The sequence below is a fragment of the Lipophrys pholis genome, assembly GCF_963383615.2.
Source record: "Lipophrys pholis genome assembly, chromosome: 18".
In the NCBI taxonomy this organism is placed as follows: domain Eukaryota; kingdom Metazoa; phylum Chordata; class Actinopteri; order Blenniiformes; family Blenniidae; genus Lipophrys; species Lipophrys pholis.
The window spans coordinates 17,504,123-17,528,231 of record NC_137646.1 but is presented as its reverse complement, the minus strand read 5'-3'; the positions used below and the strand labels follow the sequence as shown (position 1 = coordinate 17,528,231).

At 40.2% G+C, this 24,109-nt stretch overlaps 1 protein-coding gene across 1 annotated transcript in view; it reads left to right on the top strand.

Moving 5' to 3' along the window:
• Positions 1-2,612: 2,612 nt before the first annotated feature.
• LOC308123895 (phospholipid-transporting ATPase ABCA1) overlaps positions 2,613-24,109 on the top strand; it is a 163,111-nt gene continuing 141,614 nt past the window's right edge. Inside the window, 7 exon segments of the mRNA XM_080486620.1 lie at positions 2,613-2,637; positions 11,016-11,145; positions 15,749-15,842; positions 16,037-16,178; positions 16,307-16,428; positions 19,029-19,156; positions 19,825-20,022. Of these exon segments, the coding sequence (XP_080342746.1) occupies positions 11,080-11,145; positions 15,749-15,842; positions 16,037-16,178; positions 16,307-16,428; positions 19,029-19,156; positions 19,825-20,022 (750 nt within the window). The 5' untranslated portion in view covers positions 2,613-2,637; positions 11,016-11,079.

The following is a 24,109-nucleotide window of genomic DNA, read 5'->3' as shown; positions in this document are numbered from 1 at the left end:
CAGTTCCCTTGGGCAATAAAATTGGCAGGATTTGCCAAGGAGCTTGTTATTTCTTCCACTAGGTTGTGTGGTAGGGGATATCTTTTACTTTTGTACATCACAGCAAACATTAGTTCCCTGTAATGATGCAAGTTGTGGGGTGGTATAAAGTTTTGAGGCTGGGGCTCCAGTGGGAGTCTATCTTGTGGTGTAATTAAGCAAAGTTGAGTACAATGTTGGAATAAACTGGGATTAGACAACATCCCTCTCTTTTGTTTGATTAATCTTATTTCGGCATGGCCAAATTAGGGGCGTTCTCCACACATCCCAGTACTTTGTACCGTTTTCCCACTTGATCCACTTTCTTCTGTTGGAGGACGTGTAAATGTTGTCTGCTACTGCTTTCCTTTCGCCAATGCGAAATGACTTGCACATCATTCCACACAGACCTTCAAAGACAGTAAATAATGTACCGACGCTGAGCTCCTTGGAGATGAATCCCATTAAGTAAACTGTTTGCTGCTCTGAGTATCTGCTTTCAGTTTTTTGTTTTGGTTTTTTTTTCCTTCCTTCTATGCTTTACACACTGTATACTCCTTGGATCATTTCTTCTTGTCGGCTTGGACTTGCACTCTCATTGTCATTTGTTCCTTAAGGTATGCGGAAAGTAAATGACAAGTAAATGCTGTTGCAAATGTGCCCCTTGTTTTTCATTAGTATGGCTAGACTAATGCAAGGTTTACTGACCTGGGAACGGCAGGTGTATTCCACCGCGCTGGCTGCTTCGAGCGGCAGCACTTCATTAGTCGAAGCAATTACTTTTGGGCAGTCAGTGTTTCAGCTGGGCTCCGTGAGTGTGGAGGTGTGCAACTTAATTGAGAGTGTGGTCCTGCAACTCGTGAACACGTCGCGTTGACCCTCCAGTGATTCTGAGCGATGGAAAAGTTTGGGCGAGTTTCAAAGATCATTGAGAGCAAAGAGAGTGTGATCACAAGTACATATGTAAGGGGATGTAAATTTTACTTGATGACCAGGTTTATCGGTATTATTGTAATGTAGTTCAAATGTGCCATGAATGTTTAAGTAGCTGTAAAACATGACAGAAATATATATATATATATATATATATATATATATATATATATAGGTCAGTGTCAAAGAATGAGCAAGAAATATCCTGTATTTACCACAAATATTGAGAATTTGTCCTACTTGCATACACAGGTTGCATGAAAATGTTCACATCATGAAAAATACTTTTGAAAGTGCGTTTTTGTACATGGAATAAGTTCCAACTGGGAATAATGAGTTTATTGTTTTAGAGATTAGTGAGACATGGAGTATTTTCTTTTTTAATCCCCCCACCGATGATTTAAACTTGGCTATATGTATACTGCCTGTAGTATCTGAGTTGGACTGCATACATAATTAAATGTGTTTGTACTATTAAACAATGAAATAGGGGAATATAAATTGTACAGATTATGTGAATCATTGCTGTCTTTATAATGGCAGAATAAATGGCAGAACTGTGGCACTGGATGACCTGAATCAAGATCACGACAAACTGTGAACTTTAAACTACCATTTGCTAGTTGTCCTTGCATGAATTACAGCCTTTAATGTCATGTACTTTAAAAATAGGAATGATGGATTAGGTTTTTTGTGTGTGTGTGTTTTTTGTTTTTTTTTCTTTTTATTGTAATAGCAGTGCTTTCAGCTTTGGACTGAAAGTTAAAGAAATGTTATTAGTGACATGTTTCCTAATGAGCACAGAAATATCATCCAGAGTTCGTCCTCCTTATTTATTTCCTGTCTACCTTCTCAGTAAACACCCATCTCATCTACATAATTATATCCTCCCAGTACATCTCTGGTATAATTCTGTATCACCTAGAATAATAAACTCTCAGGCCCCTTGTTACCAAATTATACAGTTGCTATAAAACCCTACAGTCAGTGCACTTAGCTGCTCTCCCCCTCATGACACATTCACTTGAATTTCAACAGCATCGTCAACTATTTTATCTTGGCTCCATCTCTGTGAATCAACGTGTTTCTCGGAGTCCCATCTGGTCTGTCACATCTCAAACTCACGGTTTATTTTATTCAAGAAAAAAAAAAAAGAAAAAAAGATTAATTTGGGGACTAATTAGATCATGAATAATTCACAGCATCTAAACTGGTTTTCTAAATTTCGAAGTTTTCTGCGAAACGCCTTTGCGAGACAAACTTACACCTCACATGAACACCTAAAACAAGGCCAGAGGAATGTAGGGCAGGGCTCCTGTTCGGCCTCTTCGCTTCATCAGGTGACTCAGACAGGAGCTACAAGACGCAGACATATGTGCTCTGCCATAGGCCTGAGCTGCAGGGAATATGCTGCGTAATATGCACCACCTGTGTGCTTCCTGGCCGTGTGATTACTGTGGCGACTGTCGCCACCACGGGCTCAGCAGAGGTCATTTGCATACTTTATGACTGCAGGTAAAAGTAGACATCCGCCATGTGAGGCAGGCAGGGAGTGACAGCGAAACGGAGGAAAGGAAAGAGATGATAAAAGTGTGCGTCAGTCACAAGGGCCGGCAGTTAAAAACTCTTCCAATTCATCGGTAGGCCCCGAGATGTGCTGATGGGTGGAAAGCAAACAGCTCGGAGGTAGGTTGCTTTTTTGACAGTTTGTTTGCTCGGGCAGGACACATGTTTTGTTGCCAAACCTCCTGTGATGCAGTCTTTCTGCTGCTGCTGTTGTTTTTGTAGCTTGCTCTCGACTCTCGGGGCTAGTTTGAGCTCAGGCCTGGGTAACTACACACTCGTCTCTGTTTGCCTCCTCCGGTTTTGTCTGTGGTGGATCAAATGGAGTGCTCTAAGAAGTGCTTATCTTATTTGAAATCACTTAATAAACAGGTCTTCAGGTGGGCTGCATTGAAACGGGGGAATAAAGGAGCTGAGGGTGAGGGGGATGAGCGGTTACATAGATACCTGTTGTTTTAATTAAAGAAAATCAGGTACTTTTTGTTCTTGGTATTGAGCAAATGTTGTACAGTTTGTTTGCTTCGTCAGAAAGGGAAAGGCAGTGTACTTTAACCCGCACGAGTAAACGATTGTGTAATCATTTACGCAAGCGCGGAGTGCATCATACTGCGTGTAGCTTTCAGCTTGAGATGCAGACTAATCTGTTCTTGAATGACATGTCTTAATGATTCATTAAATGCCAACATTTATGCTATGATTTTTTTTATTCATCTCTTCCATTTGTTTCTACTGAATGACTAATTGGCAGCTGAAAGTGACTGACAGGTCGCGGTAACTAAGGCGAGGTATCGGAGCTCAGAAATATGACTTATCCAAAACTAATTACCTGTAATGACTGACTTATTGCCAGGGAAAGCGTTCTGACAGACTGCGGTATCACATTTAAACTGAGATTAAAGTGGAGTGTTTAGTGCGAGAATAAAACAGATGCAGGTTGATTTAGGGAGAAAGTGGAAACGCACAGAATTGTAAGCAAAGTTGATCAGCGCAATTTCAAGTAGGACAGAAACAATAAACTTGTTGGAGAGGCTGTTAAGACGAGGCTCTTGGATGTGAATTACAAAGCAGCTGTTGCCGTCAGCAAAACCACCGATTTTCCTGTTGGGGTTTTAGGATTATGCGTTGCAAATATTTTTGGGAGACAAATAATGAAGCAGACAAATTCACTTCTCGTTGACAAAAACCCATGCAAAAATACGGGAATCTGAATAAAGTTCCTTTGTGCAGGTGCGGCCACATAATTCAGACTAATTAGGGTTTTTTTTTTCCCTGAATGCTGCTCATAAACACCAACATGCAAAAGCACCATATTACGAGATCGGTCCTAATCTTTTATCCTTAAATATATAATAGGAGTCTTTTCTAAACTTGACGCAGCTACCGTCAGGATTTTATCAATACTATGAGTTTAATTATACTATGTGTAGGTGTACTCTGTGTACTCGGTGAAAATCTTGTATAGCAGAATAGGAAATACTTTAATGGGTGATTTTTATTTGGTGTAAGACAGAATTTATACTCGCAGATCCTCAACAAGACATATTAACTTTTCCCGATTGGCCAGTTGTGACCTCACTGTCTTTACTGGAACGTCCAGGAACTAAGTTGATAATCCACTTCCTCATGTTTTGAGGAAGGACTTGCACTCCCACCTTAATTTTTTACAGGGTCATAAAACCTATAAATCTCTCGAGACATAATGTTTTTGTACATACCACCTGGTCCAATACTGTGCAAGTTATATTGCCCTCGGTAGCTAGTAATCACGCCACACATTAGGATAGATTTCTGTTTATTTATTAGTTTATTTGCTTTTGTTGTTTGCCATTTGGTCAGCGAGGTGAGCTGAGCCGGTGTAAAACAGTGAAAACATTGACTGAAAGAATAGCTTTTTTTTTGGCGTATTTGTGCTTGTTGTATTGATGAAGCTTGTAGTTATTTCTTTTGGACTGCAATTCTTGCATTTGTTGAAATGTCTTCTGAACACCAGGGTCACCCCTCCCTGTCTCCACAGAGGCCTCTCTGATCTGCTGCCCTCACTTTGAGATTGTTTATGCGTGGTGGAGCTCAGTTCTGACGGGAGATCTGAGGAAGTAGAACAAAGGCTGCTGAAAAATATTCAACCGAAAGAAAATTTCCTATTAGGAAATCAATCGTGTCACAGATTATCAGTGTGGCTGAACTATCTACCCTTCGAATTTGTTTTGCACCGGTACTTATTCCTTCTCGTCAGTCTCAATGAGTAGGCGTGTTGAATTTCTTTTAAAATGCATAACACTGAGAGAAAAAAGCAAACCTTCTTCGCTTTTTTATGTTGAATTATAGAAATATTAAAATGAGAGTGCCACAAGAATGCAAAGGACTGGAGTGGGAGCAAATATAGCCTAATAATAAGGTAAATGGGGAAGAAAAAAAAAAGAAATTCGTCATTAGAACATTCGTGATATCTGATGCCGTGCCATGCAGACTATGGAGCTGTTGCAGAAGCCCGTAGTTTAGTTTGACTCTGATAACAGGGTCATTCGCCTCCTTTAAGTACTGTATTCCAGAGGAGCTCTTTACATACACTGCTGAGAATTCAGCGTGTGGCTCCCAAAGAAAATTAAGATCCGTCTTTGGGTCAGTAAACTCTCTTTTCTTGTCAGCTTAGCACAGCTGGCTCAGGGAGAGGCATGAGACCTGCCTGAGGGAGAGCAGGACGCTGATAGCTTGTGAGGTGCAGTATTGCAGCGAAAGCGATGCAGAGGCACAAAGGAGATTCCTGCAGCTCCCACGGGCTGCTGCTGATATTGCTGTCGAAACTCTGAGGTTGTTGTGGTCCACGGCCCTGCCGGGTTGAAAAGGAATGGCTGCAGAGTGCGGTTATACCGTTGAAAGCCAGATGTGTCATCATATTTGCATCTGGATGGCATGCCATTTGCAAAGTGCTGACCAAGCGATTCTGGCAGGCACGGCTGAGATTGAACCGTAGAAGAAATGCAGAAACAAAATTAACGGAAAATAAGATGTGTCCATGTAGGTGTGTTTAATGTGACTTTCTATCCATTCATTGTATTGATAAAAACAAGCAAAGCGATATAAAGGTTTGTAATGTCAACAGGACTATTTGTGCACAGAGTATTTTTCTTTTCCTTGCACTTACCCTCGTGGTTACACTATCCAATGATGTTTCTAAGCTAGATGCATTGATATAAGCACATCTTGGCTTGACTTTCTGTCTCTCTTCTTGTTCAAAAGGGAATGCCAGCAGTCGATTAAAGCACTGTCACCTAGTGGCTGAGGAGAGGGCACAGTTTTTGTTTCTGCTAATGGCCACCTAACACGACCTTAACCCCCCCAGATGGGAAATGTTTCATACTGGTTGCTCTTTCTCACGCAACTAACTGGTGGATCACCGGATCCTCTGTGATAAATCCGGGATGGCGTAACTAAAACACATTTTCTCAGAGTGAGATTAAGAAAAAAACCCAGAACATACTTACAGTATTTCAACATATTATATTCTTTGTATCTTTTGTTTTGTTGTTTTGTGCCATGCACCTTGTATCAGATTTGTCTTGGAGCTCGGTGCCATTTCATAAAATTAGCCAAACCTGATTTAGTCTGGCACAGTTTCACTTGTGGAAGATTTTCTTTGGAGTTCTTAAACGGCAATGTGTGATTGTAAAGAATATAACGCAGCGTAGAGCAGAACCACGGACTACACTCTCCCGAATGTCCATAGCGATGAACTGAACATCAACAAAGTAGCCTTCATTGAGGTAGAATTCACTGCAAGGGCTCCATCTGACTAATGTGTCCTAATAAAGCTGCAACTGAGTACACCTGATGGGGACAGGGTTAGATAAGTAGCCTCCAGGAAGAGCAGCCAAGACTGGATGAATTTGCTGCTTGAGAATCCAGGGACACTGTCACTCTCATACTCAGGAGAACAACAAATGGAAAGCACCCATTTGGGCAAATTTGGGGGAAAATGAAGCTTTTGGAACATACTGGGGCTGTGAACGGCCCAAGGAGAAGTGGATTAGGGACTGGGTTAAGGAGTTTCAATGGACATTCTAATGCCTTCTTTTACCATGAAACTGGGTCAGAATTATAATTCTTTGTACCCGTCATGAATTTGATGTGCAGTCCTCTGCGAAGGCACAAGCAGGTAGCTAAAAACTTCTATAAGCCTATTGGGCTGGGTATTTAAAAAGTGAAATGTCCCTCAAATGTGCCTGTGGCTCCTCGCGGTGATGGAACATTTTGTTGGTGTATCGACTTCTGTCTTTAAATTTGTGGGACGCTGCTACTTCAACGAAAAATAGACCTCATATATATACACACAGGCGTTGAATGAAGGTTATGATTAGACCTGATGCCAAGTACAGTATCTGTCTGCAAACATCTCATATAAAACTTAATCGAATCAAATGTATGCCAAATTTTCAAAACAAAGCAATATATTGAAATAAACAAATGCATTAAGGTAATTTTACAGACATCGAGGTGGGAAATAAAGGTGCCATAGGCTCGGAAAAGGAGTAATGATAGGAATATTTTGCAACTCTGTAGTATCATTCCAGGTGAAAAATGTAACGTGTCGAGTTATAACATAACGAAGAAAGGGATAGAGAACAGTGACAGCCCAAGCGAAATGCGCCACATCACTGCAGTTTATTTACTAGTTATATTCCTGACACTAATGCACGGGCATGGAAACAAACAATGAACAAGCAAAGAAAGTAATACAAGACACCCGAATGTTAAGACAATAACTAAAACCAGGACAATGCACTGGGGAAGCAAAAGGCAAAATACAGCCCAAAACCTCAGGGCAAATACCGGTGTGATATTATGATGTAGAAGAAGATTTGTACATCACAATTAGAGGTCATGTAGTGTAATTGTCTGTTAGGGGCAGCAATTGGTGTGACAACAGCTGATCAGTGTTAAAAGCTAATTGACAGCTTTCTTAACCCCTGGAAGCCACGACTCTTTGGAGAGGAGCAGAGAGCGCCGGTGGCTTTGTTCAAGGGGGGGGTTGTGGCTAAACTTGTGGGATTCGTGCTCTAGAGAGCTCAGTGTGTTTTTATGTAACTCCCTCCTTTCCCATTTGTTGACTCCTGATTTGTTAATGGTTATTGATTGCTGAGTATTTGTTAATTGGTTACCTTTTTTTCTTAGATTTTTTTTTTTTTTTAGTTTTCGCTCTGCCTTATGCAAGAGTTTCCTTTAGTTCACCCCTTTAGCTTTGTGTTTACTGTAAGCCACATTAACTTTGATTGGCACGAGTTTGTTTTTGTTCTTTGTGCAGCAATTTATTTTATTTTATTTCATAAAACAAAAATAAAAAACTTTAACCAAAATTCCACTTGACCACGACACTTGAGTAATAATAATACTAATGCTCACTTCAAAGCACAAAGGGAACTTGCATGCAATGACCAAGTGTTAAAAGTTCATCAGAAAGTCGCTCCGGTAATTATTTCAAATCCATCAACATCTCCTTGAACTTACCTCCACACAGTGTGCAGTACGTTGTCTCGCAGCGCTGAAGCTATATGGCGCTCATGATGGAGATTGAGCGAGACGGAGGAAAAAAAAAAAGACGGATTGAACAAAGAAGCACGGGGACCATCATATGTTAGGTTATGGCGACCCCCTTGTAACTGATGTTGCAGTCATTCTCCGCTGTCCTCTGCTCTCATGCTGTATGAGAAATATCTGTTTTCTCTTTCGATCATCCTAGCGGCTGAAATAATGCACTTTGCCATCCCTCGTCCCCAAATGCCAGGCATGCATCAGCACTTGTAACCTCTCAATACTTGGCTTTTATCCCTTTTCTGGTGGCACTACACTTTCTCCCTTGCTCCCTCTTTGCTCTTTTCGCTGGGCTTTCTTTGGAACTAATGATACTGTGTAAAGCTGATGCCAGCGCCTGATGGCCGTAGTCTTGTGAAAAACTAGTCCAAAAAGTGGCCAAAAGAACTCATTTCAATTATTCTCTGTGCTCCTAGTCGAAGATTAAAATGATGATCTGGAAAACACTTCACACTGTGTGGTTTTTGTTCTCGGGAGAACTGTGTTCATTGTGTTTTATAACACTGCGGCTGCAATGCAAATCACAATCATACCCTCTCTTGTTACTTGTTATCGGTTCTTTAGATGTGGAATCGGAAGAGAGTCCTTGAGCTGGGCTTTTCCAAAACACCCACTCACAGATTTCTTTCTTTCTTTTTTTATACAGACATATTCTTTGTTTCAGTCTTTTTTTCATCTTTTACTTTTTTCCCCGATAAGCACACAACTCACAGACACGTACACATTTTTTGACATATGGCGAGAGTAGAGTCTTAGAGCTGTTGTTTACCCTTGAAGCTTATGCTTGACGTGATTTCAGAGTGGAGGTGGTACTGAGCGGTCCTTCTCTTGTGCGTTACATGTTTCAAAAGACCAGGCTTTAAAGCTGTGCAAGCAAATGCAGCACATACTCAATTATACAAGCATTTGATGGAATAGAGTGTTGAAGCGTATACTGGACCTCCATAAGAACCTCGGTCATTTGTCCCTTTGAACAGTGAACTAACCACCTCTTTGAAAATATAAACTTAACCATTGGCTGAAGGCTGGAGCACATAATGAATTGGAAAAACTGTTGGAGGACAGTGTGATTGGAGTGTATTTATCCTGCCACAGACACTCTGATAGCTGGACAACAACAGTGATCTTGCGATTCAATTTAACTGGTCTCAAAAATACAACTTGGCATTGCCAGCAAAACAAATTGTGATTCTCTTCCACTCCTTACCGATCACCAACATTCTGGCTCTGCCATTACCGAACGGCCTTGAGCTCTCGAATTCTTTGGGCCATTAAAGCGCTTATTTTGGCATCTTGAAAGTGAGGGAGCCTTGAGTTTCCCATGACAGTAAATAAAACATCCATGAAGTCGCATTAAATAATGTAAACACACGGAGAGTAGGTAAAACCTGAACAGAAAGAGGAAATGGAGCGTTAAAAGGCGGCACATTTGTCAGGACTACCCTTGGGCTAAAAAGCCCATCTCAATCCCCACCTGCCTCACATACTGTAATCTTAAAAGTCTTCACAGTAAAATCAGAGGAATGCTGTGCAGCGTGACATGAACACAGACAGGTAACACGACTTTGGAACTTAGTATTAAAAAAAACAAATCTCTTCAAATAAAACACATGGACACAAGATTGTTCGGGTGACGCGTGTGGTCTGATTAGGAGTCAACATGTATACGGGATGAATGAAGTATGTTTGAATACACCCGTAGAGATCAGATTACATCAGTACCTCTTCTCTGTGCACCTTCTTATTTTTACTTTAAAAATGTAAAACCTGAGTTTCCATCAAGTAAATAAAAAAAATTAATATTTCCCAATTCTCTAAACAGGTTTTGACCAAATCTCTGTTTTGTGTAAAATATGATCCAATTTCATATTTTACTGTTGTAGTGTCCATTACATCCTTTTGATTAATATAACACGACTGTTTGGTGAATTAACATCCTCAACCATTGACTAACGTTTATAGACTTGACTCCTGACTGCTGCTGGTGTTTGCCATTAAAAAACAAAACAAAAAAAAACACAACACTTTATCTTCAACCAAATAACTGAGTGAATTTGTAATACACATGCATTTCAGTGTTGTCAGAAATTAAGAATGGTTCAAGAGTTATTAATTCAATCATATGGTTACTTTTGTAGTAACTGACTGTAGTAACTTGTAAAGTATCTTCATTACATCTTGAAGAAGTAATTGTATAACACAGTTGTGTAGCACATATTTATTTATGCCACTTCATAGTTGTATGACTGAATGACTCATCTTCATTTTGAATATTAAAATAGAATATGGATACAATTTGTGTGTGATATTTTCTTTTTTTACAATATTTAATTATGGAACAGAATGACAAGACTTTCAGTTGTGGCATTTTTAATAAAGGTCATACTTGATGTCGCGGCATAAAAAATGGCATGGCAGACCTGTTTGTTTATTATCTGTGTAATCACACTTGAGTAGCTAGTAAAACAAGTCGTAAATATTTTACAGCAGTCTTTGTTCCGTGTGAGAAATGGTGCCGTTGGTCATGCTTGCTTTGACTTTTATCTTTTGTCAGTGATTTGACATATTAGTTGATGTGGAATTTGTAGAACTGTGATCAAAAGGCTGGAGTTTCCATTACCTCATTAAAGCAGAAGATTCTGGTTCTTTTTTATTTTTTATTTTTTTTTTTTTTTTTATGCATAGTGTAGTAAAACAACCACATCCTACTTAATAAAGAGTGTTATACTGCGTAATCTCCACGTGCTGAGACATAGCCCTGCCCTGAGATTTGCTGAGTGTAGGTGATAATAATTCTTAGAACAGGTGCTGCACCATAAGCCCCAAGGCCTGGGGAAGTGAATGATTAGTGGCACTCCCCCAAGATGCATTGCTCTTCTGTATTAAAACCAAACTCTGCCTTTTATTCCCTCCAGGGTTTATTAAGTGGGCCAGTTGCCATAGCGACGCTTTGGCAGGATATTGCCAGGATAAGCCGTAATGGGTCTCCTGACGCAGTTCACTCTCCTCCTGTGGAAGAACTTCACTCTCCGGAAGAGACAAAAGGTACACTTGTGCTCACCAGCCCCCCTACTGCAAATCAACCTATATCTGCCAAAATTGGTCCGCAATGGTGGGGAGATGAGGGGATGGTCCCAAAGTTGTGTGATCAAGGGCAACTAAGGTATTTGTGTGATGGATCGGTAATGGGGGGGGATTTACTCCGAAAATTGGCTCCTATAGAAGTAAGCCTCCTCTAACGCTCCCACCAGAAAAGGAGAACAATCTTACCTTAATGCCAACCAATTCAAAGTGTCACCTTCAATTTTCGGTGATTTATCTCGAGTGGATGTTATGTCACATAGCCAGTATTTTACCTCGAACAAAGCTCATGTTCTCGTTCGACCCAGTGTATGTGGTTAGGGAGTGTTAAATGCTTTGTTTGAAGGGCATATACTCTTTTTTTTATTGTCTTCCTACCAGCAACCTCGCTTAAGAAATACTGTCCAAGAAGAATAGAAGGGCCATATAAAGTAATCACAAAAGAATTTTCACCTTTTACCTAATAGCTGTAATACTATATGTTCTATTTCAACTTTCGTCACTCGAGTTTTATCAGTTTAAACAAACTTTCTGCTTTCAGTGATGAAATCGTCTCATCTTCTTACAACCTTGAGACTCTGAAAACTGCTTTGGCTACTTCAAAGTGTTTGCCCACACTTCATCTGCTTCGTGCGTTTCAACTAAAACTGCATCTCCACGTCTGCTGTGTACAGTTTGAAGTCACTCTTAACAAAGTGAAAATGCACTGAAGCTCACCAGGAGAGTGCATATGAACCCATCTAAATACACTCTTGCTCTTTTAATGACAAGTTTTCAGGAGTGAGGACAGATATGCCAGAAAGTAGTCATTAAGGGTTTTTGGTAGTAGAACAAAACTGATCGTGCGCATCGTGAAGGTGGCACCTGAGATGAATTTGAGTACCGAGGATGGTCTTGGTTGAAATGAAGTACATCACTAAAATCTGCTAATAGATTATCCCTGTCCTTCTGTTGGTAATTGTACATTTGTAACTAATGACATTATCACATAATTGTCCCCCTTTCTTAAATAATATATAATAATAATAATAATAATAATAATAATAATAATAATAATAAAATAAAACACAGGAAATTACTCCAGAAGAGAAGGTAAAACCAGAAAAACAAAAACGATATGTTAAATATTTATTTTAGCAGTATCTACATGAATTGTAAATCATAACATGAAAAAAAAAACTAAACAAATCACCAAGGCATCTGACCACACCTTGATAGCCTAAAATAATTTTTTACATCAACCATTTTGTAGTTAGGAGTATTTTACTATGTCTTGATTATGTAGATCTTTGAATGAGGGAAAATACAGCAATGTGTCCAAACCAAGAATTTTCCAAGTACTCTGTCAGACAACCATGTCTATGTCCTTGTACCAAACCCTACACATTATAAACCAGTGATATATTGTCGACGTGACGGCCTATGGCGTCAGACGTTACACCACACCAGTCAAGAGTTCACATGCTGCGAGGAGATAACAGTCGACTATGTGTTGCAAAAGCATTTTAAAGGTCCGAATAAGTCATTAAGGAATGTGGTTCGCCGTATGAGTCATTTCTTTCAGGGAGATATTGCTGTTACTGAGTACTGCTGCAAGTTGTTTGATTTATACCCTTGCAGTTATGATCGGAGCAACATCCACCCACTTGTTTTGTTACGGGTTCAGGCACAGCAGTGTGCCTGTTTCTGGGGACGAACAGAAGACATAGACCAAAAAAACAATAAATTAAAAATCTGCTCCTATCAAAGTTCACACTTTCTTTGAATAACTCAGGGCATTTGCAATTTTACAACGTTGTGTCGGGAAGAATTTGCTTGGTTAATTTTATCAACCAGCGGAGAGAACCGGCTGGTATCTTTTTGTATCAAAAAGAAATATGCAGCTGCTCCCCAGCAGAAATATGTAAGGGGACGGTGGCAGTTTTGTGCATGAAAAGTAGGATATTTGGCCAATGTCAACATGAAATATTGTTATTAGACAAAACCAGTGGGAGCTAGCAAGGACAATGGTGCTTCTGGAGGGCTTGTGGAGGTTAATGACCAATTATATGAATGCCTCACCAAGCATTTTAAGATTTTATAACAGGCATGAAACTGATTTTATGGTCCAGTATTTCACATAATTTCATAGGAGGAGATTATCTATTCACAAAGGCTCCGGTGTCCGATGGCAAATGCCTGGGGAGTCAGACATTGAGAAAGTCCCCATGATCTTTGTGTTCCCTCTGCATGCCTTTTCTTTGGAATACATTATGATAATTCACCCTCTCAGAAGAACTGCCACTGACACACACAGACCGGATGGAATTAAAGAAGTGAATCTGAAATTCTGTCTCGTTGCCTTCGAAATATATGAAGTGTGATTTTCTGCTATTTTCCTCATCAGCAATTCACTGACGAAATCCACAATTGAAGATTCACGTTATGCCTGAATACCAACTGAGCTAAATAAAGTGTGCTCAACTCTCACTTCAATTCGTAAGGTTTCCACGGCGTTGTGGCATAACAAGGAGCACACTGTATGTTAGTACATTTCCCGCTTAATTACGGAGAGAATAACATGTCCTCTTATTATCTGCGGCAAAATATGTCATTAAATACGATGCCTGAACATTTTATGGAGGCAAGTGAGAGGGGGGGGGGAGTGGCTCACTGGGGCTTTCCAGCTGATGCCTCTGAGCAGGTCACTTTATTAGAAATGTTGGGAGAGATGAGTGTGCAGGCCCACGGGGTCAGCTGAGGTTAGCAGAGAGGGCTCGGAGGGGTGTGGGATGGTGAGTGATGGTGTGGTGAGGGACACATTAAAGCCTAGATGGCACATGGCATGAGCTGTGGCGTCCAAGAAAGATGAGCTACAGCCCTGCGACTTCTCCACTCTAATATATGACTATACAGCACTGTATGATGTTTGTGCATTTTTCTGCTGATGGGAAAAAAGTCCCCAAAGGGATAAACTGCTTGGGTTTGTGCTTTTATGAAGCATATTCCTGTATCATAATGATCACAAAAATAAACATGCAGCATATTTGGCTTATATATGGAAGCTTGAAACGGCCCTAAAGACAACGCAGAGACCAGACCCTTGAAATCCATTAAACATTTAAAATCTTAAATAAGACATATAGAATCAAAAGCTAGACTGTTTAATTTTGCTGGGTGATGCAGCAGATGTACAACACTATTTATAGCATTTCAATATAAAATAATGAATAATGAAATTACATCCCAATTGTAAAGCAATTTTTTTCAAATTCAGACCCCTACAATATTGTGTTCAGGGTTCTCTGCTATGAGGTAACTTGTTTTTCTGTAAAAAAAAAAAAAAAAAAAACACTATGAAAAGTTAAAACATCTGTTTAGAAACACATTACCTGTTGTTACTGGGCAAACAGTATTGGTCTTTAGTTTATATTCCAGTAATGCAGAGTTACAAAGCACAACTGGGTAAATGGAATTAAATAATTTGTAATTCTCTCTGTATCCTTTGTCAGTCTCTGACAAGTATCCTCCGATGTGATGTATTGCAGCGTTATTTTTGGGCGCTGCTTTAAAATATTTCATTAGACATCCCCTCTGTAGTTGCTGCTCTCTCCTTTTAGAGGACAATGTATTGCCCTGACATTGGGCACATATATAAAGTATATACTCTCTATCAGAATAACCAGAGAAGGGAAAAAATGAAGTAAAACCTTGAGGTTCATGGTTTGTGCTTTGTTGCTTTCTCTCTTTACCCATTCCCCAGGGTGGAATAAAAACCCAGCATGTCACATGGGGCACTACCTGCTGGCAGGCATGAAGTGGTGGTATTAAAGCAGGGAATTGGTTGACACTCTTCATCCAGGAGAGGATTGAGTGTAGCTGGAGATGTAAAGGAGTGCGTGAAGGCTTCAGCTTAGGGAATCACAAGCAGGGGCAGCTGTTTCAGTCTTCTGCTTGAGGTGATAGCAAAAGTAAAAGCAGAACATATGGACTTGGGCATTTGCGTCTGCACTGCACATATGTCAACATGGATATAAATAGCCTCACACATCCCTCACACAAGGCACCGAAGGCTTGAACATTTGTTGTGGAACATTATTAAAAAAAAAATAGGATGACAATTGAAACTTGTATTTTCAATTTGTGATATCCTCTCATTTGCCTTTAAGTTTATTTATACTTTATACGTTTTACAAAAGAAAGAACACCTTGGCTCCATTCACGGGTAATAAACTCCATGTACCCTTTGTACACCACTAAAGCTCACTTATTTATGAATTAAACCACAAAACATAAATGTAATAATGGCATTTTACTGTTTGAAGTGAGGCGAGGGTCTAAACTATATCTTGGCATTTTGTGGCTTTTGTCAGTTTATAGTGCCACTAAGGAAAACCAACTGGCTGCTGGCCTTACATTGGTCACATATAGATGGAGCACAAACCTTCTCCCAAATGTCAAACTCTTCAGTCAAAGCCAATAATAACACTGCTCTTTTACAAGATGGCAATTAAAATGTGTCAGAGCCATGGTGTCTCGTGTTTCATCAACCAGTCCTCCAAATAAAATTGAATTTTCCTTTGTACAGGTGCGGTTGGTCACTGAAATTGTCTGGCCTCTGTTTCTCTTCTTCATCCTCGTGTGGGTGCGGTCTACCAATCAGCCGTTATCCAAAAAACAATGTGAGTACTGGCCTCTTTGAGCTGTTTGACACGCCGGGTATTCCGTCTCAATCCATTAAATATGCACAAATATGTTTATTGTTGGTTAAGGAAATAATTGATGTCAGCGAAAGGGCAAACGTTGCCCGTGCTGTTATTCCATACGTTTCCACAAAGGTTGGCGGAATAATAAATGTTCGTCTCTGCTCCTTCAGGTCACTATCCAAACAAAGCCATGCCGTCAGCTGGCGTGCTGCCCTGGCTTCAGGGCATGATGTGTAATATCGACAATCCCTGTTTGAACTATCCAACTCCAGGGGAAACACCAGGCCAAGTCAATAACTTCAACAACTCCATGTAAGTACAGGGATGTTCCATGCGCTTTCCTTCAATACATTACAGAATCTGTTAGAGCGCAACATTTTGGTTAGGATTTTAGACTTGCACACAATGTATGATGTTTTTCTCTCTTTTTGTTGAACCAGAATCTCTGGGATGTTGATAGAGCTGCAAACCACGTTGGTGAACAGATCTATTCTCAGCAGGGCGCGGTTGCTCGTAGACGACGTTGAGCAGTGGGCTTCTGTCCTGCCACAGTCTAACACTGGTAATGGCTATTTGCATGCTGACGATCGTGCTAATTTCAGTACACATTATCTGATGCACTTTCTGTAAAACAATGCCCGTTGTAAGATACAACTTTTTTGTGAGTGTTTTACCTCCAAAAAACTTGAGCGGATTGAAGAGCAAGGTCAAAAAGTAGTTTCTTCTTTCGTTGTGTAAAAGTTTAATTGCTACTGAGTAATGTTTCCAAAAGTAATTGATATTGTAAATACTCTGCCTCAGCAACAATAACTCTGCTATGTCTTTGTTAAGTACTCTTCATCAAGGAAAGTATCTCCTTCATGTGGATGACAAGTTTGAGGATTTGTTATTCTCCTTTATCCCTCAAAAACAATGGCGTGTGATTATTTATGATGCAATTTGCCGTTCAGACTGACAGATCGTTTGTCTTGATAAGTTGCTGCTTTGCATTAGGCTCATTTAGCCTGATGATATTCAGATTTTCATACGCCACCTAATTTGCAAAAAGGCAAGGGGGGGGGGGGCTGCTGCTGTTCAACAAGCGGCTTGTGGGCCATTTGCATTTTGGGGTCGCTGGCTTGTAATATACAAGATTAAATCCATCAAAGATCTGAGCCTGGGCATAATTAATGGGACTCGCTGTCTGAAGCGAGAGCACAAAAGGTCATTAACAAGAATGGGGAATGGAGAACTATCAAAAGACTATGGAGGCAAAGGTGATTGTGTTGTTCTTTTTTTTTTGTTTTCACCATGGGTTGATTAAAAAGACTCAGGTGGTCACTTCAATCAAAAAGGCAACAGTGCTCAGGAAGCACAGACCATGTTCTGCTTCCCTGTAATCTAACCCTGCCAATTCCTGCTGATGCCTCCGTAGTCATGGGGTGCATAGTAATACGACTTCAGTCGGGATCGCAGCCTGTTGTCTAAGGTGAAAGCAGACTATGAAAGAGTGTGATTAATTCCACTTGTTTTCACCAAACATTTATCTTAATTGAGCTTTAGATGGCTCAGCATGAGTCACTTCCTCCCCTTCATCCCCCATCCACATAATTGGCTGACTTGCCCCTTTTACAATTGGCAAAGTGATAATTTCATTACATAACCACTTCATCATTTCAACCACACATGCTGACATCCCAGCAAGAGGAAAACACATGTTAAACATTAGGGATGGGACGATTACTTTAAATCATGGTAATATCTTCAACTGTTTGGGGCTCGTGTATCGAATCATCTTCACAATCTTCTTATTCTTCCGACAGTTTCCTGTTAAGGCTCGGCTGTCTCCTGTTTCCTCTTTCCTCCTTCCTCCCACCAATCACATGAATGTCTTCCTTCACTGCATCCATGAAAGTCTTTCTATCGTCTCTCCTCCAAACTCAACCTCATCTCTCTCGCTTTCCCACCAAGCTGTCCAATTTGAGCTGTCCATCTCATTCTGTCCATTCTCATCGCTTACTGTGAAAACATAAACATCCTTGGCTCTGGCACTTCGAGTTTGTTCTTCAGATCAAATTTCCATCAAAATAAACCTGCATAATGATCCATGTAGCAACCACTCATGTAACAAGGGCCAATAATGTTACACCTTCCATTAAAATAGAAACATAACATTGTGACATTAAGCGTTCAGGAAATGTGCACCAGAAGTTTCAGATAGAGGCGTGACAATCGTGATATCAAAATGTTATACAGTCCCATCTGGATGGAATAGAGGCAGTATCTGGGCTGTCTGAGTGAATATAGTGTAGTGGGGTGTTTCTGCCACACTGGAGGGGCAACAAGGAGAAGCCAATTGCTTCACAAATTGGCTTTGGTGGCGGCTAATAAGGGGAGGAAATAGTTGGTTAACAATCTGACACGTGTTTCGCAACAAAGTTTCTCCTCTCACACTCTCATGCAACTCAAGTGCTCATCCTCTTACTTGCACCCATGAAGGATTTAATTGCGACTGCCACAAAGAAAGCCACAATGAACTCAAATTCCTCAGACCGTGTTGCCACTCAAAGCAGCACGCAATAACAATGCCAAATCAGATAGTTATCACATTTACCCTTTCATCTGCACACATAAAACATATTGGTAGTTCTTTTCTTATCTTCTTCTTCTCCTCATATGTTGGACCAATATGGGTACGTGTTGGGGTGACATTTCCTTCAGCAGCTGCGCTTCAGGGACTTTAAAGACAGGACTTAAGCTTTAACCCTGTCCTTTCAACACCTGAATAAATCCACCGGTGCGTTGTTTAGATCAACCTTCCTTATTGGAAGGGTTATCGTCCCGCTTTCTCTGGCTCTCCTCCATGTTTGACTAATAGAAGGTGTTCATTTCAGTAGAAAATACAAATAACACATGCTTATGCATGCATTCTAATTTTTGTGCAGTAGTTGGCCTTTTGGCTGCAAAATATCTACTGAGCAGATGGGAAGTAAAGAGGATTAATGTCCAAAACTATCAAAATGGGACCCAGGTTAATAAGAAGCAAATTATTATCCCTTTATGTACTCCATATCTGACCAGTTGTGTATATCACACCCTCCAACATTAAGCAAACTACCTGTTTAAATACTGATGATAAACTGTGATTTAATGGGGTTTTTTTTTTTCATTTTTATGTTGAAGCTCAACCAGTCATCCTTGGGAGCATTCTGAGAAGCAATGAAACTTTCTCAACCTACCTGGAAGATGATTTATCAGTGCCACCATCGGTGATCCAAAGCCTCATGAATGCTAAAATTCAACTCAATCCAGTAAGTATCACTCCACATCTCTGCTGGCATGCTAAAATAAAACCACCAGACAGAATCCCAACTACTTACAAATTAGATCACTCCCCACCACCACCACTACCTTGTGTAAATGAAATGAGCTAAATGTTACCGAAATGTTCAAAAGACCGAATGTGCCCAGAGGGCCATGTTTGAACATTCCAACACAAAAATGTCCTGGCTAAGAGCCGCCTCTGGGACTCTTTGTCTTGACAGTCACGATCAAAGCATTCTCTAGTATTTGCTTAGCAAAAAGTGTTTTGAAGCTGCCAAGAATAGGCAATTTGGACCGAAATGGATTACAATAAGAGTAATAAGTATTGTGTCTCCGGATGTTCCCCAATTGATAGTGCTGAACGCACCAAGTATCATCAGATAAACTGCAAGAAGGTAATTATGTTTCACTGACAAAGATGACAAGGGTGGCTAAATACATTTTGCTGTGACTAAAAGATTCCAACAGTGCAGTCGACTCTTTGATGGTTGCAATAGGCTCTGGTGTGAATTACAGTGTGCTCCTCCGTCGTGAAATATCCACTTCACCTATCATACTCTGTCACAACTCACCTGATGTCACTTGGGCATGTGTGCATACATGCTAAGCTTTTAATCACCATGATGCTTCTTCAAAATACGGATTTATTTTGTAGATGCGTGCCTTCCCGAGGCCAAACAACCTGAGGAGTATCCTATGTGAAGGACAAGGTCTGGATGAGTATGTCCAATTCAGCAACCAGGCTGAAAAGGAATCTTTTCAAAATGTCAGCTGCTCCCTCACTTCACAGCAGCTGATTAACACCCAGCGAGTGCTCCTGCAAAACCTGGACAATAGGAAAGTGTTTTCCGAGGTAAGCTTTCCTCGCAGTCCCCCCGCAGAACCCGGTCCAATTTGACTTTGATAAAACTTAAATGTAAAGTAAACTTGGGCACAATTAGTACGGTTTTGAAAAATCCTGGGAAGTCAATGCATTTGAGAACTGTGTTTATACTGATTGGTCTGACGGGGACACAGCGGTATTTCTGGCCAAGATGTCTCTATTTAAAATGCTTTTATTCCTGCCCAGAAAGGTCACCCACGTCCAGCCTTGTTCCAAACTGCACTGTCGGTGCTAAAGGAGGGGATTTTTGAAATGTAAATTAAGGCTTTTGTAATATTTCAACCACAGACACTGCAGTCAAGTCATTGTGTCTGACAAAGCGTTGAGCCTCTACTTTTTAAATCAGGGTGAAGTTTATGGGGCCCCAAAAAACTGTGTTGCTGAGTTATGCACTGTCAATGTCTGTGATCCACCACTGACCAGAGGATGTCCTAGTTTATAGTCCCAGAAAGTCCTCGGCATCTGTCTTAACTCGTCCACCGAACAGCCACACCTGGACCTCACTATTTTGCCATGTTATATTACTCTCTGCTGAGTCATTGGCAGCTTCTGCACAGCTTACAGCTGTCGGTAGCTGGAGCCAGTAGTCGTCGTCTGTCATTCAGGAGCCCAGATGTGGTGATAGAAAACAAATTTCGTTAGCAGTCTGTGCTCATCCAGATCTTCAAAGAGTAGCGAACTGATGAAGCAATGGCTGCCGCACATTGCAGCTCATGCAAAGCTGGTCTACTTTTTTCTTTAGGTAGTGCACCACGATGGAATATTTGAAACCGCCTTTAATGTTGTTGTTTACTGATGCCTTGCATACATGCAGAGAAACAACAACATTCATTTATTTACACTGGCTAAACGGAGAGTTTTGAGTCATTTTACTGATGGAAATCTATTGAGTTTTAATATTATTCTAAAGCTTAGTTTGAACAAAAGGCAAGAAATAAAAGCAGCAACCAATTAACAATAGAACTTCACAAAAAGAGTATTAAATAAATATATAGTGAAACAAAGCTGGTATTGCCAACAATGACACAATAATATCATGTTGTTCAAAAGCTTTATTTATGAAGAAAGGAGATCCGAAAAATAGGTTATTTAAAACAAAAACTCTTCTTTCTTTTCCTAGTTCTGCATATCTCGTAAATACTGCTGCTGTTCACAGAGCGGCACATATTTTCTTCAGTATTCAACATGTTTGACTAAACGACTGAGTTCTGAACACAAAAAAAATAAACATTCAAATGATGGGTATGGTGTAATAATAATATAGATCTTATAGCATGAAAATCAACACATTTCGTATGAAAAGACTGGAACGCCGGAAGATTGAATGAATAATTTATGCAAATTGGGAGCACAAGAAGGTGAATGTTAACAAGGACATAGCCGCAGCACGTGTACACAGGCAAACATCAACATATGAACCAAGAACCGTGAAAACTCAACCATGAGCGGGAAAAAAACATAAAGGAAAGACAAGGAAAACACTCATTAAGACCTAAGACAAGACGGAACCCAAAACACCAGAACGAGAGCTGTGGCATGTCACGTGTGATTACTGTGATTAGGTTTTGTAGAAATAAAATGACGGACTTCTCTGTAAACAATCCCCATGGATTATAGTGTCTTTCCTCTTGTTCCTCACAGTTTCTATCTTCAGTGCCTTTCCAGTAGGTGCAGTGAGGTCAGAAAAAAAAAAAAAAAAAAAGTGGTTCTTCTGCTGAGTGAACCACTTTATGCCACCGGGCTATCCTGTCCACGTAGAATTGCTGAAATTGATGGTTATGGTCATGAAATATTGGGTGTGATGCTGTGAATTTTACACCTAAGCAAAAAACGAAATGCCACAGTAGTGCAGTTAGTTGTTTTTTTTGTGTGCCAGAATATTGTGTTGAGTCTTCTTTTTAAGAGTTTTCTGAGTGGAGGGCACTCCCCTTAATTCGAAGCATAGAAGAGGAAAAAATAAAAATGGGAAAATGGGAAAATGGGCACAGAAGGTAATTTTCAACTTGGATATTCCGTCTTCACGTCTTGATGCAAGTATCATTCTTGCATGACTTGCAGCAAATTGAATATAAAGACAATATTCTGTGCCATCCAATTGGAAAAGCAAATTCAAAGTTAAATGTTGCGCTTGTCTGACTCTGTGACTTGAAGAAAGATAGAAAGTTAAATCTTGTTAATGGATCCTTCAAGTCCAAACCCTCCAGCACCTGCTTCGTAACATCGCTGTAACATTATCTCGATGTATTTCGGGAGAAGGGCAGATTCATGTCCCATACTGTCCTTGCTTCTGGAATTGTCTCTGCCACATCCACCTCTGAATGTCTTCCAATGAATTTACTCGAATCCATGCAATCAGGTGGGAATTATTTATTAGGACCAGTGTTTTCTCGAGTTCCTTTTAAATCTCTTGGTTCCCTTTGGGATGATGAAAGCCAGCACTTTTCTTTGACTTTATCTTTGAGAGAAAATATATGGGACAGCAAATCCAATAAATAAGTGATAAGGCAGGAAGTTCGTTGGAGAGAGCATTTGAACAATTTAAGCCCACGGGCATTTTCAGACACAGAAATAAAAAGGAAAGCCTGGACAAGATATGGTGGAAAAGCTCTTCAGCGCCTCAAGCAGATGGATGGAAAAGAACATCAAGCCTTCACACTTAAGGCTCCACGCCGCTGAATGATTGTGATAACAACAAGAGCAGCATAAAGAAAAGGACAAGACGAGAAGTCAGTTTTTATCACCGAGGTGCTGAGCAGCAGACGGTGATTTAGACGTTTTTACAATTTTGTTTTGGGATTATTTTTTGGAAGTCATTTCAGAATACAGTCCTCACAGAAGACTCAATAAAAAAAAAATATATATATTTTAATATTCAAATATGCAACTCAACAGAGGACATGCAAAAGTCATCCAGCTTTTACCTACACTTACCTTTTTTAATTCAAACAATTGTTTGCATCCTTTAAAATATATTTACGTCAATTTATATCACAACATTGTCTATAAATACTGTATACTCAAATGGAAACGCTTGAAAGAAGTCCAGGCGGAGTGGGAAGTGGGACAGCTGATCAAACCCCTTTCAACCCTCCCATTCTCCAACAATAAGAAGTTATTTTACCCAAATCTACCTAATTTTACATCTGAGGACAATAGATGCAATGCATTTGTAAATCTGCAGTTTGTAAGTAAAGGCCAGTCAATTAAGATTCAGGGAACTCTGTAAACAGAACATTTCTTCGTGTACAGATCTGGAAGTTACACAGTGCACCAACATCTGCTCTGTGTTATTCAACGACTTGATTCCAGCAGAGAAGGCTCATTCAAAGCCAATTCAATGCTATATGGACAATATTTATTTTTTGTTGCACTCAGAGTCCACGGTGTACGGGAAAGAAACAAAGCTACATACGATGACAAACAATCAAATACATAGGAACTTCAGCGTAGAGTTCTGAATAATAAACAGGCTAAATATGCAATAATGATATTCTACCCCGAGTGACCATCTGGCCATCTTTAAGCACATGAACAAATGTTCCCCTCATTAATTCACAATTATGGCTGCTTTTTGCTCTCGTCTCGCCACTTTACATTTCTCCTCCCCTGTCGCCGTGGCGACCAGTTGTTTTCACTCACAATGTAGTTTTTATGCACCTCCAGTCAGAGAAGGCATTAACCTTGACCGTTCTCATTTATGTCTAAAACCAAACTTCAACTTACGAAAGCAACGACCACTGGCCAATCAGAGAATCACTACGAAACCACTAGAAATAAATCCGCTGTTTAGGTAAGACGCCGTGCTCTCATACAGACTCTTATCGGTTCTTCACTATTTTTCCACTATACTGTGCTCCTCATGTTACAATGCTGAACTCTTTTTCTTCCGTCCGTCACTTTCAGACGATTTTTAGCCGTTCTGCTGAAAATGGTCCCAGACTCCACTTTTCCACTCCATCTGCTCCTTTTGTCTGTCCTCCACTCACTAACAGTAGAAGTGGTGCTAAATGAATATACTCAAGACTCAATCAGTGGCGGGGCGCTTGTTGAAGCCGTG